Genomic DNA, 18897 nt, shown 5'->3' with positions numbered 1-18897 from the left:
CAGATCAGATGTTTGGCAATGTGGAACTCTAAGGAGAATCCCTAATGAACAATGGATAGGACCCACTTTTCTTAGAGATAATTTCCTGCCTCTTTTGAAGGAATAACTTGATCATAGCCCATCTCCATTCCCCCACCACCCAGATAGCTATTTTGTGATACTGATAAGGCACCGATAGCAAGTAACTGCATGGACATTGAGATGCTCTTGCCATAGCCGCGATGACCCTTCCCTCTGCATTGCTGCGGTTACCACCTCAAATCTAGGCCTTGGAAGTGTGTCCTTCTTGAAAATATTGCTGATGCTTGAATACCCATGTACCGTATTGTGGTAGTAGTCATGTGTCTTACAGGGGAGTGAGTCAATTATGGACTGTGGAGGCTGGAATCAATAGTTAGAAAATCAAAGAAAGAGGTGCCTCCCAGACCATCAATCAAGTTACTCTTCAAGAGAAGATACCAAAATATTGTTCCTTCTATTGTCTTTGATTCCTGAATGTATAGAACCCCCCCCCCGTGAGAACAGACCCCCCCCCCCCCAGGAGGCGGCCTGTGACCTAACTTAAGCAGGACTCCAGATCATAAGGCTGGATGGTCCCCTTCAAAACACACCACGGTCCAACTTTCGTGCAGGACCCAAGATAAAACAGGAGTTTGTTGTAAGAAACCAGTCAGACGCTTCAAACAAGTCATTTATGAAGAAACTGGCCCGACGTGTCCATAAAGTCCCCAGCCCTGAAGAAGACCTTCCCCGAAATACACCACAGGTCGAAACTGAAGGTCAAAATTCATCGGTGCAATCACAAACGGGACCAAGAGCTACCACAAACGGGTTCATCCTGTGCACAAAAGCTGTGCACTACGAGAGATGGAATCCAAGACCTTATCCTGTTATTAACGCATGCTCTGACCCCTCACCATAATAGGGCCCAGTAGCATTGTCTAGCACTACAAATAAGAGGACTGAAGAGGCAAAGGTCCCAGTGATAATATAATGTAGGACACTAGACAGGCAACTTCATGTGTTTGTTTGTATGTCTGTGGATTCATTATTTACATTTATTTAAGAAGTGTTGCCATTTCTGTTTTGTATAAATCTTGTTCTGGATTAATCCTTTACATGTATTTAAGAAGTGTTGTTATGTGATTTGTGCTTTGCACAAGTCTTGTCCCTTGTCATTATGTCCATAAATGTACACTATGTTCCCCTAAGAGAAATTCAAATAAAACGAGCAAAGAAAAAATGCTATGATTTAAGAAAAAGGATTACTGATTTATTCTATGGAAAATTACAACACCCTTGTTGAAAAATCAAACGGTAACAGGCTAAATCAAAGACGATAGAAGGAACAATACTTTGGTTTCTTCTATTAAAGAATAACTTGATTGATGGTCTTAGAGGCACCTCTTTTTTGATTTTCGTAGTAATAGTCATGGCACCTCGTGTCTGCTGTTAATGAAACTCAATTTTGGGAGACAGCTTGCAGAGCCCTCTAGAATTTAGCAGTGTTGTCTTTTTAGGGCTCGGCCTACGTCACCACTTCGTCAGAAGTGGGGCGGAGCTCCGAGCCGTTATGTTATGGGGCTCAGAATAGTGTAGCAAAAATTCCACAGTGCGCGAGAATTTTCAGTATTTATTTTTGCCATCTGCATGGTAATTGGTCCTCGCGGTGCTGTGTTTGCAGTAGCCTTCACGCAATAGGCCATATGTATTTTAGTTTCGGCACTTCCTGCATATTCTGTGCGGTTATGCGCAGGGGAGTGTAATACATTTTCAATTACGAGCTGTCAGGGTGCCGCGGTAATAGAATCCAGATGGTCGGGGCGCGTTCACCAGTCTGCAGTGAGTTTGGTGGGCGCGCGTTCGTCTGCATCCTTTCATGTGTAAGTGTTGGCCTTTGAAGAGCTGGCTTGGTCGTGCGATAAGAAGTAATTAAGACGAAACAGATGTTCCCTTCAGTTTTATGAGGGCAGGAGGGCTTTTGTTTCTGTCAATATAGTTTCGTTTCTGCATTTCAGTTACTAACTTCACATGTTTTTAAAACTAAACATTTGTTGTGTTATGACTTACATCAATGTGTTCTTAGAACCATCTATAGACATAGGTCAGTCTAATACTGAAAACAGCATGTGGGAAACACATGCACAAGCATCACAACAACTTTGTGGCGCAGCTCTCCTTGTCAGTGTATATGTGTATCGCAGTGCTCTTTAATATTTATTTTGTTGTCCATTTACTGCAGCTAAAATGTTCAACTAACATTAAGTAGCCTATCCTGGCAGTCTAATACTGAAAACAGCATGTGGGAAACACGTGCACAAGCATCACAACTTTGTGGCGCCGCTCTCCTTGTCAGTGTATATGTGTATCGCAGTGCTCTTTAATATTTATTTTGTTGTCAATTTACTGCAGCTAAAATGTTCAACAAACATTAAGTAGCCTATCCTGGGGTAAACATAATCTTGCCAGCTGCTTTGAAACTTTTTACATTTTTATGTAACACCTGCAAGCTGGGCTGAAAGCTCTGGACAGGATCTCCCACTGAGTAACAGAAACGCTTGCTAGAGTCGCGTGACATTACATTATTTTAACGTATTGTGTATGGTTACTTTCACTAGTCTCATTCTATTATTTCTATCTCTTGTATTCTAGTAATCTTTGGTCGGTAACACAACCTAAGTTTAGCAGAAAGAAACAACAATTTCCGTAATACCATGGGAGATAACAGGTAACGAAAGTCAGTTTGTGTTCATCTAGGTAAATGAGGAAATAAAAGAGTGCGATGCTGCAGCACGTGCCTAAATCATTATTTACGTTGTTGATGGCAGCAGCTGGCATTTATATACTTTCCCTCCGGCGTTTTCCTGTTGACTGCATGAGTAATCTGTAATGTGCCAGTTAATACAAATTGGTGCCACATGCAACAGGATAAAAAAGACAATTTCATTCAAGCAACACAAATGATTTTTGAAAAATTTGAATATCACACACAGGCACTTATCACACACACATGCACTTCTTACACACACAGGCACTTCTCACACACAGGCACTGTTCACACACAGACACTGCTCGCACACAGACACTGCTCACACACACAGACACTGTTCACACACACAGACACCGGCACTGTGCGCACACATAGGCACTGTTCACACACAGGCAGTACATACACACACAGGCTGCTCACACACACCGGCACTGCGTGCACACATAGGCACTGTTCACACACACAGGCACTACATACACACACCGGCACTGCGCACAAACACAGGCGCACTTCTCACACACAGGCACTGTTCACACACAGACACTGCTCGCACACAGACACTGCTCACACACACAAACACTGTTCACACACACACAGACACCGGCACTGTGCGCACACATAGGCACTGTTCATACACACAGGCAGTACATACACACACAGGCTGCTCACACACACTGGCACTGCGTGCACACATAGGCACTGTTCACACACACAGGCACTACATACACACACCGGCACTGCGCACACACACAGGCGCACTGATCACACACATGCACTGTTCGCAGACAGACACTGTCCACACACAGGCACTGTTCACACACAGGCACTGTTCACACACAGGCACTGTTTACGCACACAGACACTGTGAGTGAGTGTAGAGTCATTGCAGAATAATTGCAGAAACAGAGTGAGTGCAGAATAAGAGAGAGTGCAGAGTAAGTCCAGAGTGAGAGTCATTCATGCAATACAAATGATTTTTGAAAAATGTGAATATCACACACAGGCACTTGTCACACACACAGGCACTTGTCACACACACAGGCATTTCTTACACACACAGGCACTTCTCACACACAGACACTGCTCGCACACAGACACTGCTCACACACACAGACACTGTTCACACACACAGACACCGGCACTGTGCGCACACATAGGCACTGTTCACACACACAGGCACTGCATACACACACCGGCACTGTGCGCACACACACAGGCGCACTGATCACACACATGCACTGTTCGCAGACAGACACTGTCCACACACAGGCACTGTTCACACACAGGCACTGTTTACGCACACAGACACTGTGAGTGAGTGTAGAGTCATTGCAGAATAATTGCAGAAACAGAGTGAGTGCAGAATAAGAGAGAGTGTAGAGTAAGTCCACAGTGAGAGTGAGTGTACAATCAGTGCAGAGTGTAAGCGAGTGAGTCCAGAGTGTGACTGAGTGCAGAGTGCGTGGATAAAAACACAATTTCATTCATGCAATACAAATGATTTTTGAAAAATGTGAATATCACACACAGGCACTCCTCACACACACAGGCACTTCTTACACACACAGGCACTGTTCACACACAGGCACTGTTCACACACAGACACTGCTCGCACACAGACACTGCTCACACACACAGACACTGTTCACACACACAGACACCGGCACTGTGCGCACATATAGGCACTGTTCACACACACAGGCAGTACATACACACACAGGCTGCTCACACACACCGGCACTGCGTGCACACATATTCTATGAAATCTAGGTGTCAATGGCAATCACTGTATAAGTTTGCGGGGAAATGTGAGTATCTACAGTGTACACAGAGTGACAGGAACATGAGAACAAAGTAAGTCCAGAGTAAGTGCACAGTGAGAGTCAGTGCACATAGTGCAGAATAAGAGTGAATGTACTGTGAGTGCAAAATTAGTGATAAATGAGAGTGAATGCAAAGTAACAGTAAATGCAGACTGAGAGTGAATATAGAGTGAGAGTAAGTACAGTTTGAGCTTGAGTGAAGGGTGAGAGTGAGTGCCTAGTGTGACTTATAGCAATTATAAAAGTGAGTGCAGAATAAGTGCAAATGTAAAGTACAATGACTGCAAAATTAGAGTGAGTGAGTACAGAGTGTGAGTTACTGCAAAGTGCATGTAAAATGAGTATTGAGTAACAGTGAGTGCAGACTGACTGCAGAGTGACAGTGAGTGCAGAGTGAGTGCAGAGTTACAGTGAGTGCAAAGTGAGTGTGATTGACAGTGAGTAAAGAGTGCGTGTGAGTGAACACTGAGTGCAGACTGAGTGTGTGCAGAGTGAGTGTGAGAGCAACAGTGAGTGCAGAGTGAGTGCGAGAGTGACAGTGAGTGCAGAGTAAGTGCTGAATAACAGTGAGTGCAGAATGACAGTGAGTGCAGAGTGACAATGAGTGCACAGTGACTGCGAGTGACAGTGAGTGCAGAGTGAGTGCGAGTGTCAGTCAGTGCAGAGTCAGTGCAGAGTGACAGTGAGTGCAGAGTGAGTGCAGAGTGACAGTGAGCGCAGAGTGAGTGCAGAGTGACAGTGAGTGCAGAATGAGTGCAGAGTAACAGTGACTGTAGAGTGAGTACAGAGTGATAGTGAGTGCAAAATGAGTACAGAGACAGTGAGTGCAAAGTGTGTGCAGAGTGACAGTGAGTGCAGAGTGAGTGCAAGAGTGACGGAGAGTGCAGAGTGCGTGTAGAGTGACAGTGAGTGCAAATGAGTGCAGAGTGACAGTGAGTGCATAGTGACAGTGAGTACAGAGTGACAGTGAGTGCAGAATGAGTGCAGAGTTACAGTGAGTGCAGAGTGGGTGTGTGCAGAGTGAGTGTGTGCAGAGTGAGTGTGAGAGCAACAGTGATTGCAGAGTGTGAGAGTGACAGTGAGTGCAAAGTAAGTGCAGAATGACAGTGAGTGCAGAATGACAGTGAGTGCAAAATGACAGTGAGTGCAGAGTGAGTGCAGAGTGACAGTGAGTGCAGAGTGAGTGCAGAGTGACAGTGAGTGCAGACTGAGTGCAGAGTGACAGTGAGTGTAAGGTGAGTGCAGAGTGTCAGTGAGTGCAGAGTGAGTGCGAGAGTGACAGTGAGTGCAGAGTGAGTACAGACACAGTGAGTGCAGAGTGACAGTGAGTGCAGAGTGAGTGCGCGAGTGACAGTGAATGCAAAGTGAGTGTAGAGTGACAGTGAGTGCAAAGTGAGTGCAGAGTGTCAGTGAGTGCAGAGTGAGTGCACATTGACAGTGAGTGCAGAGTGAGTGCAGAGTGAGTGCAGAGTGACAGTGAGTGCAGAGTGAGTGCGAGAGTGACAGTGAGTGCAGAGTGAGTGTAGAGTGACAGTGAGTGCAGAATGAGTGCAGAGTGACAGTGAGTGCGGAGTGAGTGCAAGAGTGACAGAGAGTGCAGAGTGCATGTAGAGTGACAGTGAGTGCAGAGTGAGTGCGATAGTGACAATGAGTGCAAAGTGAGTGTAGAGTTACAGTGAGTGCAGAGTGAGTGCAGAATGAAAGTGAGTGCAGAGTGAGTGCAGAGTGACAGTGAGTGCAGAGTGAGTGCAGAGTAACAGTGACTGTAGAGTGAGTGCAGAGTGATAGTGAGTGCAGAGTGAGTGCAGAGTGACAGTGAGTGCAGAGTGACAGTGAGTGCAGAGTGACAGTGAGTGCAGAATGAGTGCAGAGTTACAGTGAGTGCAGAGTGAGTGTGTGTAGAGTGAGTGTGTGCAGAGTGAGTGTGAGAGCAACAGTGAGTGCAGAGTGAGTGTGAGAGTGACAGTGAGTGCAAAGTAAGTGCAGAATGACAGTCAGTGCAGAATGACAGTGAGTGCAGAGTGAATGCTTTCACCAGGCACAAACACCAACAACCATCAATGTACGCTTTCACCAAAAACAAATACGACCATGCATCAGTGCCGCTAAACACCCACGCACACAACTAACAATGTCAGTGCAACTTTCACCAAACACACACACACACCAACAGCTGACAGTGCACCAGCCACTCTTTCAATTGGCACAATCATCAACACCTGTTAGTGCACCCTTTCACCAACCACACGCATTACCATCCAGCTCTGTACGCTTGACAGCCACACTCAGTAACAGATCTTACTGCACGCTACCACCAGTCATACACACCTCAAGCCACCACTACACGCTTCCACCAAACACACACACCAACAGCCATCACTGCACAATTCCTACAGGCACACACATCCACCACACATCAATGCACACACCAATTGATAACGCACCACCAATTAATATTGTACCTATCGCACTATGCTGCACTTTACCTTTTAAAGATAATGCGTTAAAGTGCAGCATGCCACCATTGATAACATTCCAATACAACACACATATTTCAAACACACACCACATGCTTCCACTCCAAAACACATGCCTAAAACACATTGCCATTTACAATGCCATTATCTCAAACTCAAACAAACGCGAGCCCTAATGCATTCCTAATGCTTGTTTTAATTTAGCAGACAGATTGTTTACCCAAGGTAGAGATGTTACCTTATCGAATGGTACATTGACCTTGTGCTGCTTAACCTCAGCTATGTATGAAAGAAAATAATGCTTGTCTTATCCTTCCTGATAGATGTGAGCTGCATCTAGGACACTCCGAATATAAGCACTGGGCATTATTTCGCCCTGCTGTGTAATCGCTCCATCTCTCTCACAGGGTACGCCTCTGGCAGGCGTTTAATCAGCTGTTCCATTTGTTCCCAGTAATGACTGTTGTAACAGGAGAAGTTAGCAATAAACCCCTGTGTGGTAGTAGGAGTCAGGATGCATGGAAGTGTCTGGCTGGTTGGTGAAAGGAGATGTGACTGTTCAGATATGTGGGGCCCAAGTTGTACAGTGCCTTGAATGTGTGAGTGTGGAGTTTGAACTAAGTGTGTTTGTATTGGGAGCCAGTGGAGTTTTTTGAGGACTGTAGAACAGGAGCTTGGAAATTAGCATTTTGCAAATTTAATGCCACCATCTAATCTCCTGGATGCAGGGCAGACGTTTGTCAATGTGTGCATTTTGAACTTGTCCTTCTACAGGAAAGAAGTTCAGAGGGCGAATATTTAGGATAGATTGGAGGCCTCCATACTTCTTCAGAACTAGGAAATAACTGGAGTAACAACCAGTTTCAATCCCTTTTTGCCAGCACCCTTTCAGTGGCTCCATTGGTCATCAGAGCTTGAACTTACCATTTGACTATACACAAGTGGTCAGTGGGAGGTGTTGCAGTGTGCATGGCCTATACGGAGATGTGACCAGACTGGTGGGGAGGTGTAAGTGTCTTCCCCAATTCAGAGCTCCCATTGGTTAAATGTGATACCCCTCCCCCAGGGAGGTGATAGATGATGCAGCCCATTACTTTTCCAGGCCACTCAACTAATAACCCAATTTCCTACAGTTACCTTATTACATTTAATAGGAGCTAACTTTTGATTGGGAGCAAGTAGAGATGTCAGGTTTAGACTCAAATACATTTTTATGCAAATTCTTCTTTAATTGTATAGTCAGATTTTAAGTCACAATTCTGAAAATGCCACTTTTAGAAAGATAACTATAAACGGGTAAATGTGCCTACAAGGGATTTATTTAGGCGTACTTAGGTAAGCAGTTCATGTGATAATACGTTCAGGTTCCAACTGGTAACCTGCAGTTGAGCAATCTACAATTCAATTGTTATTTTCTTCCTAAAGTATCTATAAAAGATACTGATAACACAGGTGTGAATTCTTCAAAAAACAAATGTATGCAATATAAATAATGAGAGTACACAAAGTAAGAGCAGCACATAAATGAGCGAGGTTTACAAGAGGATTCTGTACTGTCAACACCTCAGAATCATTTATGCGACCATCTATTCCAAACAAAAATACATTAATAAAGCAATGATTCTAACATGGCTGCTGTCTCTAACACTGAAGCGTAATAGTGATCTGGTCCATCTTCTACTTCGTTGAAAAAACCTTTATACATGGCCGTGTGCACTTGCTCCTATAGACGCCAACTGTATTGACAGCGGAGCGTTCCAGGAGCAATGCTCGATGTGTCTGGTAAGTCTGGGCATTTTGGTCACTCTATTAAGCATCTCAACAGTCTTTAAAGCTCGAGCAAGTCAGCTCATTAAATTGTGCTGTTTCAATCAATCAATCAATCATAGCATTTGTAGAGCGCACTACTTAACCGTGAGGGTCTCAAGGCACTGGGGGGGGAGGGGGAGTCTTCTGAAGGTCAGCAGATCTTGGGTCTGCCGTAGGTGGATGGGGAGGGTGTTCCAGGTCTTGACGGTGAGGTGGGAGAATGATCTGCAGCCGGAGGCCTCTCTTTTCGAATGGGGGGACTGTGGCGAAGGCGAGGTTGTCGGAGCGGAGCTGGCAGGTGGGGGTGTAGAAGCTGAGTCATCTGTTGAGGTACGCTGGCCCGGTGTTGTGGAGTGCCTTGTGTGCGTGGGTGGGTGAGGCGCTTGAAGGTTATCCTCCTGTTGATGGGGAGCCAGTGCAGGTCTCTCTGGTGGGGTGTGATGTGGCTGCGGGGTGGGATGTCGAGGATCAGGCGTGCAGAGGCGTTCGGGATGCGTTGAAGCTGTTTCAGGAGTTTGGCCGAGGCTCGTGCATAGAGGGCGTTTCTGTAGTCCAACCTGCTGCTGATGAGGGCCTGGGTGACCGTTCTTCTCGTTTCACTGGGGATCCACTTGTATATCATGCAGAGCATCCGGAGGGTGTTGAAGCAGGAGGAAGAGACGGCGTTGAACTGCTTAATCATGGAGAGGGTGGAGTCGAAGATGACCCCTAGATTGCGAGCGTGGTCGGTGGGTTGGAGCTGGTCCCAGTGCGGTCGGCCACCATGGGTGGGTCCGAGAATGAGGAGCTCCATCTTGTCCGAGTTCAGCTTCAGTCGGCTATTCCTCATCCATTCGGCGATGGCCTTTATTCCTTTGTGGAGGTTGGTTTTAGCAGTGTGGGGGTCCTTGGTGAGGGAGAAGATCAGCTGGGTGTCATCGGCATAAGAGAGGATGTTGAGGTCGTGCAGTCAGGCGACGTGGGCGAGCGGTGCCATGTAGATGTTGAACAGCGTTGGGCTGTGGGATGAGCCCTGGGGTATGCCGTAGATGATCTTGGTGGCTTCGCAGCGGAACCTCAACAGCTGAGTCACCTTCTACACCCCCACCCGCCAGCTCCGCTCCGCCAACCTTGCCCTCGCCACAGTCCCCTGCATCTGAAGAGAGGCCTCCGGCTGCAGATCATTCTCCAACCTCACCGCCAAGACCTGGAACACCCTGCTCATCCACCTACGGCAGACCCAAGACCTGGGGACCTTCAGAAGACTCCACAAGACCTGGCTTTTCGAGCAGTAGCAGCATTCCCCTCCCCCAGAGCCTTGAGACCCTCACAGGTAAGTAGTGTGCTCTACAAATGCTATGATTGATTGATTGATTGAAAAAGCACAATTTAATGAGCATAGATTTCTATGTTTTAACCACTGACAAGAGAAGCTAGCGACACATTGATTTCAACTAAAATTGGAATCAGGATCAAAATGTTTAGACTTGAAGAGAGAGTTTAAATACATTCAACCTAGAAAAACACACAGCATAAACACTTTAAAAAACAAATAAGGTTCTTTGCGCTGTAAATTAATGAGATATGCACACCATCAATTAAATAAAATAAAGAAAATAGGAACAATACCTTCTGAAGCCACTGGAATGTGGTAAATCTGTGGCTGTCCTTTTCGACCATCTTTGGAGTGGTGGAATGTTCCATTGATCCCTGTTATTTCAAATTTCAACTCAATGGGTGCACCTTGTTCTATGGATACATTGATCAGTAGATCTGTTCCACTTTCCACAGTTGAGCTATTGAGAGAGGCTTGTAGGCCAGTCACTGGTTCAACCAAATGAACGGTAATGTTCTTTGATGTCTCTGAAGCTGTTGTATTGCTTGTTGCAATAATTTTCAGTTGGTGGGTCCCTGGGCCAATCAGCTGCTGAGATGCCCTGTCCAGTGTCAGATTGTGGGGGGTAATTCCATACATCTCACTGGAAACAACAAGAGTAACATTTCCTGCCACTACACAGTAGGTGACATTGCGGCCTGCAAAGAGAAAGATTGTCATATACCAGAGATAGATTCAAATTATATACATATCAGTTCTTTCAAACATATCAAAAGAAGATGCAAAGAGAAGAGTTTTGTGTTACCGTTTCAAGGTGAAGGATTTGGACAGTAGAGTTTTCTTCAGAGATAAGCACTCTGCGTACAATAATGAGCAAATATTTGTGAATCTCCAAAAATAAACTCTCAAATCATATATTGTTAACAATATTCATCCAGGGCCAGTAAAAGTCTATTTGAGAAAGAATATGCATGTCCTTAGACATTCACTACTGTGCTGCAATGTGCCTATGCAAGGAAGACCACAACACCAAATAATTTCGCAGCCATGGTACAAGGAACTTCCAATCACTGTTTTTTCACAAAGGAGGCCTGGATTTAATTTCCTGTCCATTTACATTTAATTGATGGTCTCAAATTGATTTTGGTTAGTCAGCTTCAAACCTTAAAAGACACCTGTGGCCAATTGAATGCAAGTCTTCTCATTTTTATGTTTATGATAAACTCCTTTTATATATCTATCCGGCCCACAGCTTCATAAAGGAAACACTATTTAAAATTAGAGTTCTCCCAGGTCATGAGCCACACAGCGGAAAATCCTACTTGCCTTTAGAACATGGATGTTACCTGCAGCTAAGATTCTTCCAGGGCAGGGCCCTGTATTCCTGATCTTGAGGTTTGTCTAGTCTACAGAAAATAAAATTACTTCAAGGTTGGAACACTTTCAGGAAAATAGTTTTAAGAGATACCTTTTAAGCTCAAAAGTAAGATAAAACTATTAATAAATAACAGTGCATATATTCTCAGTCGCAGTTGTGGCTTTTTAATACAGGTATATGTTTTATGTTTAAAATCTTTACTCTCTCATCTTGTTCATGTTGTAGAACAACCATGGTAAAGCAACAGTCAACAAGTGTTTCCCTCTTTCCTGTATGTTTCCCTGGGGTTTTCTCAAATATATTTGTCTGTGAGAGTGGTTTTTCTTTTGAAAAATATATCTTACATTCGCTAAACACGTGAACTCACAGAAAGCATTTAATTCCCCAGAGGAAACAGACCACCGCGGCTATTCTCCTTTAACTTCCAACTTTTCCCACATCTGACTAAACTTTGACCATTAGTATAAGCTCATTGCACCAGCCTTGACGAACCATGTTTATCAAGAATATATACACTGTAATTTCTTTAATGTATTTGCTTTGATTTTTATACTTAAAACCTCTTTTATAAACTCTTGCCTTAAAATGTTTATGCAAAGCAGATTAATCAATACTGAGGTAACTATCACTGCAAAATACACCCACGACATCTTCTATAAGCCAAAAGCGGATAGAATTATTTACCCCTGGGCCTTTCTTTATACAAAGACTTTAATAATACCCATTGTTTACAAAGGTAGCTGTCAAACAATTTGCTGAAATCACTGCAGCTACATTCTAAGGGGCTGAGTACTCTGGCGGTGAACCGGCCACAGACAGGCTGTCGGTGGCAGGTTCACTGCTATCGTGAGGCCATTTTCCACCTGCCAGATTTTGATGGCGGGCGGTGTGCTGGCGGGCAGAAAGCTTGATCGTCACAGGTCCGACAGTAGCAATCATTCCGATTGCCTATTGGACCGCTCGGCATCCCCAAAATGTTGAAGGTGCCTACCGCCGTGGGTATTATGGTTGGTCCATCCCCGCCAGCCTGTCCAAGGCGCTTCACCCATCATGGAAAGGCTAGCGTGGATGGACTTTGGGGGCCCATAGCAGGGCCCCCTTAAGCAGGGGCACTCCAATTTTGCACTTGGTTTTCCCTGCGACATGTGGCAGGCACGCATGGTGCCTGCTACCAGGGAAATTAAAAAAGTGCTTTTTCACCCACCACAATGGAAGAAATGTCTCTTGTGCCTGCCGTGGTGGTGGCCGCATTTTAATCTCACCTGTGGGACTGCCGCCTTGTAGGCGGGTGGTCCACATCCCCGGGACGATGGCGGACAGACAGAAGTCCGTCCACCATCATAATCAGCCTCTCAGTTCCTGAAATTGATGTGTGCATTACAGTAGTCTTTTGGCCAAGTTAGCTTTTGTTGCCTTTTGTTTTGCAGTGAGTGCCTGCAACAGAATCAAGGACTATTGTTTTTTCCTAGTGAGAAAATGCTATCAACTAACTACACTTTCTTTCATTCCAAAATTGAATCTCATGTTTAACCTCAGCCAATATTCAAATGAAAGAATTTTAAGTGAGCTTTTTTCAATAAGTCATCTTGTAATATATGCATTTTAATTGTTAGATGAAGTTATTTATTGAGTTTTAAGGAGATTAAATAATATCAAGCACTTTATGATGCAAGACTGTTTAAACTATCTACCATTCTAGAATTACCATGACTTAAAAAAATGATTTATAGGTTTAGTGTGGAAATACTTAGGCTGGGATTTAAAGTGTTCCAAAGTTGTGGGTGCTATATATCACATCTGATCAAATCTAACTCCTGGAGTTTGGAATTTATTGAGTGCAACAAACTGCACTTATTCTGTGTTTTTGGGGAATAACATCTGGATTTTCATGCACCTGCTCCAAAATAGACATTTCAAAGTCAATACTGTTCTCTTTTCCCCTGTTAACTTTCAGTAGGTTTGAGGCTGCTGAAATGTAACGAAGGTTTCATACGTTATTGCACCCTGTAACTACCGGGAGCAGTAAGTCGGAATTCTGACCCACTCATAATCAGGACCTTAGTGTTCTATAAAACCTAAACCTCTTTTATAGATGCTAGCTTTGTTACCCGACATGTTATGGAGTACCTTTCCACCTAATAATAGAAATATCTAAATATCATTGATGAAAAACAAAAATTATGGTGAAGGGCCCTATATATTGTCTCTGTGAAAATTCTCTGCTGGCTTTCATATAATGAATATAGGGCCCGGTGTAGCAAAAGGTTTTATCCATTCTTTATCTAAGGTAAAATGCATTAATTCACAAGGACCATCATTCCAACGTGGCATTGAGCTCATGCAGCTTTTGGGGAAAGCTGGTGATGAAAAGAAAGAACGATGTAATGGAGGCCTCTAAAAGCACACTGTGTAATGTGCTTCAAACATTGATTTGGAGGGGACAGACATTTTCATCTGCTCTGATGTCTATTATGACAAATAAGTAGTAGCTGAGGCTAAATTGTGGGTCTACTTAAAGTGCATGTACTTGGTAAGGAGAAAAGGCTCTTTCCTTAAATGATGTTTGCTTAAATAGTAGCAATACACCTTAAAATCTTCAGGCTGGTGTTAGCCTTAAATCAAATTGATCAGATTACTGTTACAAAATAACTGCTATTTTGGTTTATGTTATGTTATGTTAATGACACTTGATCAAGCACACGTTTACTAAGGTTTCTAGGCACTAAGTAGATTAAGGGAGAAAAGAAATAGCAGCAACATAAGAAAACAATGGTCAGCAGGTATAAGCTTGTCTAAAAAGCCAATTTTTTTGAAGTTTCTCTAAAATCATTGAAATCAGTTTCACATTGCAGAGGATCTGGGTGAGAATTTCGGAAAGTGGTTGCTTGCACAAAGAAGCTTCAGCCTCCTATTAATTTCTTAATGTATCTCAAAATGATCAGATAGTTCAGCTTGGAGGATCTTAATACTTAAGTTGGAATACATTTATTGATCCTACTACAAAATGAGGAGGGTATACAACGTAATGCTTTGAAAGTAAGATAGTAGGTCTTAAACTGTACCCTTGTCTTATGGGTAGCCAATAGAGGTGATTTTAGATAGGAGTTACTTGTGTGTTTCTTGGAAGTTAACAAATACAACAGGTAGCTTCACTTTGCACAGTTTGTAGTCTATGAATGGCATTACTGGGAAGCCCTAAATAAATTGCATTTGTATCATCTAAATTTGAGATACTGGTCACTCAAGTAACCATTTTTAATGCTTCAACTGATAGGAAAGCGCTTATCTTCTTTATCAGTTTAGGAGGGAGATTGATATGGAGGTAACAGCTCCAGAGTATCATTGGCTAAACCCTCATTATGGTGTTTCTTGTGCACGTATTTCAAATATTAGGACCTTCAAATGCTTCTATGTTCCTAATCTTATATGAGGGTAATAAATATTGTTTCTTTTCCCTTCTGGGTATTCCCCTTCCGGAGTTACATGTGTTAATCAAACAAACAAAAGTGAATACCCGTGATTAATAGAATGCAAATGTAATTGATAATATTATGTTCTGCAGTGTGAAAATCATGTTTTCTTGAATATATCCATGGTATTTTATCTGGTAAAGACTATCCCTTTAATTTACTAACCACAATACAAAATGAACAGACATAAGACATTTTAATAAGTGAATGGCAGTATTGAGGCATTCTATCTGCCATACTCTTACTTCCTAGTGTTTAGCTAGTGCTCTGCATGTTCCAAAAAGGAGCCTGTGTACATATTCTCAGGACCCCTCACCTCCTCTTAGCTGTACTTGAATCCACAAGGTTTCTCCATATAGAGTTCCGCAGGGACTACTGTTCGTGTTACTTGATTCTTGCTTGCTGTAGCACCCATCAATGGCAAGTTCGTCCACACTTCCCTGGACGATGACTGTTTTCTGTGCTGTCACGTGCCATTCGCTGGTTGTACATTCCACAAATATGGTGTATTCGCCTGGAGCCTTGAACATGTGAACTACGCTGCTGGATAAACTTTAAACACAAAATACAGATGAGGATTTGAATGAGACACAGGAAAGAAAAAGCTCTTCACATGCAGCATCTTCAAAAGTATTTCTTAATGTGGGTTTCCTCAACTAAACACATTCAAATCGGAATCTGCATTATTTCATGACATCCTCTCTGCTGTTGCCAGTGACAATATAGTCCAGCATTTTAACAGCCCTTTAATGAAAGGGAAATGCAAGACTGACCTTTTATTTAGAGGAAAATTTGGATCCAAAGGTTTATCACTAGAAATTCCACCTTGGAAGGGAATAACCATATAAGGAGTGATGTAATGATCAACATGTGAGACAATTAGAGATTGATTTTGGCCATTTGAAAAAGTGTCAGAGGAAAGGGATCTAGAGGGGACTCACAACAATTGTTTTCTGTAGAAATACTAAAGTTGTAGGTACAAATTAGCAATTGTTACTTGGTCACACGAATGAAATGTGTTAACCCAGTGCTTACTCTGCAGAGGTGGCTGCAGGTGGAGGGACCAGCACTCATTTTTGGGGACAAGGAATTATGTTGCTCATACGGCTTGGACCCAAAGTAAGAGAGACAAAGGTAGAAACTTGAGAAAGTAGTAAGAGGAAGATAGAAGAGCAAGAAAAAAGGAGACATTGGGACGAAGAAGAACTAGTTAAGTGAGATAATGAAACATAAAATGTAGGGTTGTGGAAGGACAAGATATGAGGTAGTATCAAGAAGACGCAACTTGGCAACACTGAAATTCAGCAGCACGAGCAGAGGGCTTCTCGAAACACCTTATGGCCCTTGCTATTATTTTATACAAATGAAGGACTAGGTAAAACAAACCAGAACCCACATCCTGCAGGCAGATTAGGTGCTCAGAAATTCTGGGTTGGATCTCTTGGACAATGAAATGTCTTTTGTTAAAAGAACAAGGGAAGGCTTCCATAAACAATGTGTGGGAAGAACACAGAAAGATGAGAAGATGAAGACTGACAAAGATTGAGTCAAACTCCGTCAAAGATCTGTGAGATTTCTCTGTAACAGTGAAATCATCAGCGTGACCTGAGGTTTTCAGTTTTTGTTGCCTAGAACGCAAATACAGAGAGGCTGTTGAAGCTATTATCGGTTTAATAGAGGACGTCCTCATAAAGAATCCAGATTATAATAGGGGTGCGCTGACTAAAAACACTAATAATTGGAAATCTAAATTTAATAATGTAGCAGGGATACTTGACATGGTCCCTCAGAAAGACTTTTTGTGATGTGATCCAAGCATAAACAGTACACACATGGATCTTCTCTTCTCACTGCACACCACCACACTTTGTAACTCTTGCAACAAACCAGTCTAAGATAAACACTCTCACCTCTACTTCATTCCCTCCTACACACAACATACACTCTACTCATAAACACATCACCACCCCCTCTACGTCACAACCTCCTCTCACAAACAATACTACACAACCAAATCCGGTGCATGAAACATATACATCAGCACCCCTTTTCACTACACCTCAAAAGCAAAACATATCACAAACACCAGCACAACAAGATCTTCAGAGCACAACACCTCATAATACCATCACAAAATACATACATATACCCACCTTTCAAACCACACAAAGGAACAAACTTCAATGCCAAGCTTTCACTCTTCCACCACACCTAACACAAATACAGCAATACAGCACCTCTCTTCTAACCGCCGCTCATCCATTGGACAATTTAGAACATTACGACATGACCCACATGCTGCACCACCTCCCCTGATTCATACACCTTCTGCCTTAAACACACGCATAAAATATAAGCAACATGCCACACCTCACAACTTTGCTTCCCCAAGTCTACCTCACAACAATGTTACACCACAAAAGCAACACAGCACTCCAACTCACTCTCAAACACCATCTTCAACACATACACATGCAGACCCATCAAAATGTCTTCTTAGCATGCTGTATGAGGAACACGATACAGAACAGCTACACAATTGCTATCCTAATACAGCTAATACCATCACTAAAAACACACCTGCTACACACCCACACAATACTGATCACTCTTTACAAAACAAAGTCCCACTATCACCAAAGGCCATTCTCTACACTGTCTACTAATAAATGCTCGATCCCTCTCTAAAAACGAGCATCACATCTACGACCTTCTCACCGATGCAAAACCAGACATACTATTCATTACCAAATCATGGTTAGGAAAGGATATGGCTCCAGTCCTGCATGAAGCCATTTCTCTGGGCTATCAAATAATCACCCAAAATTGTATAGCCAAAAAAGGAGGTGGTCTAGCTGTTGTATTCAGGCAAACAATACATATCACTAAAGTTGACAACATCTCCATAAAGAATTGTGAGGCTCTTTTAACAAGATGCAATCCTACACCGTCCTCCACCTGTAACTTCCTGCTCCTTTACAGACCTCCACCTAGCAAGGCAACATTCCCAGATGCACTTCTAGACACAGTTTCAAACCTGATAACAAATCACTCCAACCAATGCTTTCTGGGTGACCTTAACATTTGGTTTGAAAAAACCAATATGACCCATCCAAAAACAATAATCACCGGCCTAGACGCATTGAACCTGCATGAGATTGTCCACAATCCGACACACACCGCTGTACATATCCTAGATGTCATTTTTGCTAATACTGAACTAGTTACCTTTCAAACTATAACTCCAGTCACATGGTCAGACCACCACATGCTTGCTTTCCAACATAAAACAACACTAAGCGACTCACCTAAAACGACCTTACATCCATCCACCTATCGGCCGTGGAACAAACTCAGTTTGGAACACTTGGAAACACAACTAACATCCAGTATAAATCTGGAAACCATAAATTCTGTTCAGAATCTATATGAGTGGCTACAGGAAGCTTTTGACATCCTGATACCACTCAAAACCACACAACAGAACAAAAGAAAAAAGCGCCTTGGAGAAACATAGAAATAAAAGACATAAAGCAACAAATTAGAAAGCTGCAACGTACCTGGCTCAAAACAAACGCCAAACAAGACAAACTTCACCTACGGAAATGTAACAGATTATATAAGTCGGCTATCAAAAAAGCCAACAAAAGGTACTATTCAGACAGAATTCAAAACTCTAAATGTGCAAATAAAGAATTCTATAAATACTCAATGAATTTCGAAAACCAAATTGCCTAGAAGGAACTCATCCTGTACTCAAGATTTCACAGACAAACTGGCAAATCATTATACGGACAAAGCAGACACGCTGGACTCATACTTAAAACAGAAACAAAGCACCAGCACTAACCCTTG

At 43.0% G+C, this 18897-nt stretch overlaps 1 protein-coding gene across 1 annotated transcript in view; it reads right to left on the bottom strand.

Moving 5' to 3' along the window:
* The window catches only part of LOC144798021 (polycystin-1-like protein 2), an 849694-nt gene that overhangs the window by 710875 nt on the left and 119922 nt on the right, over window positions 1–18897 (bottom strand). Inside the window, exons 6-7 of the mRNA XM_078668807.1 lie at window positions 15359–15594; window positions 10488–10892 (exon numbers count right to left, since the gene is read on the bottom strand). Coding sequence (XP_078524933.1) covers window positions 10488–10892; window positions 15359–15594 — 641 coding nt within the window. The remainder of the gene's footprint in view (window positions 1–10487; window positions 10893–15358; window positions 15595–18897) is intronic.

This window comes from Lissotriton helveticus, chromosome 12, assembly GCF_964261635.1.
Source record: "Lissotriton helveticus chromosome 12, aLisHel1.1, whole genome shotgun sequence".
Taxonomy (NCBI): domain Eukaryota; kingdom Metazoa; phylum Chordata; class Amphibia; order Caudata; family Salamandridae; genus Lissotriton; species Lissotriton helveticus.
This window is presented reverse-complemented; position numbering and strand designations above follow the sequence as displayed.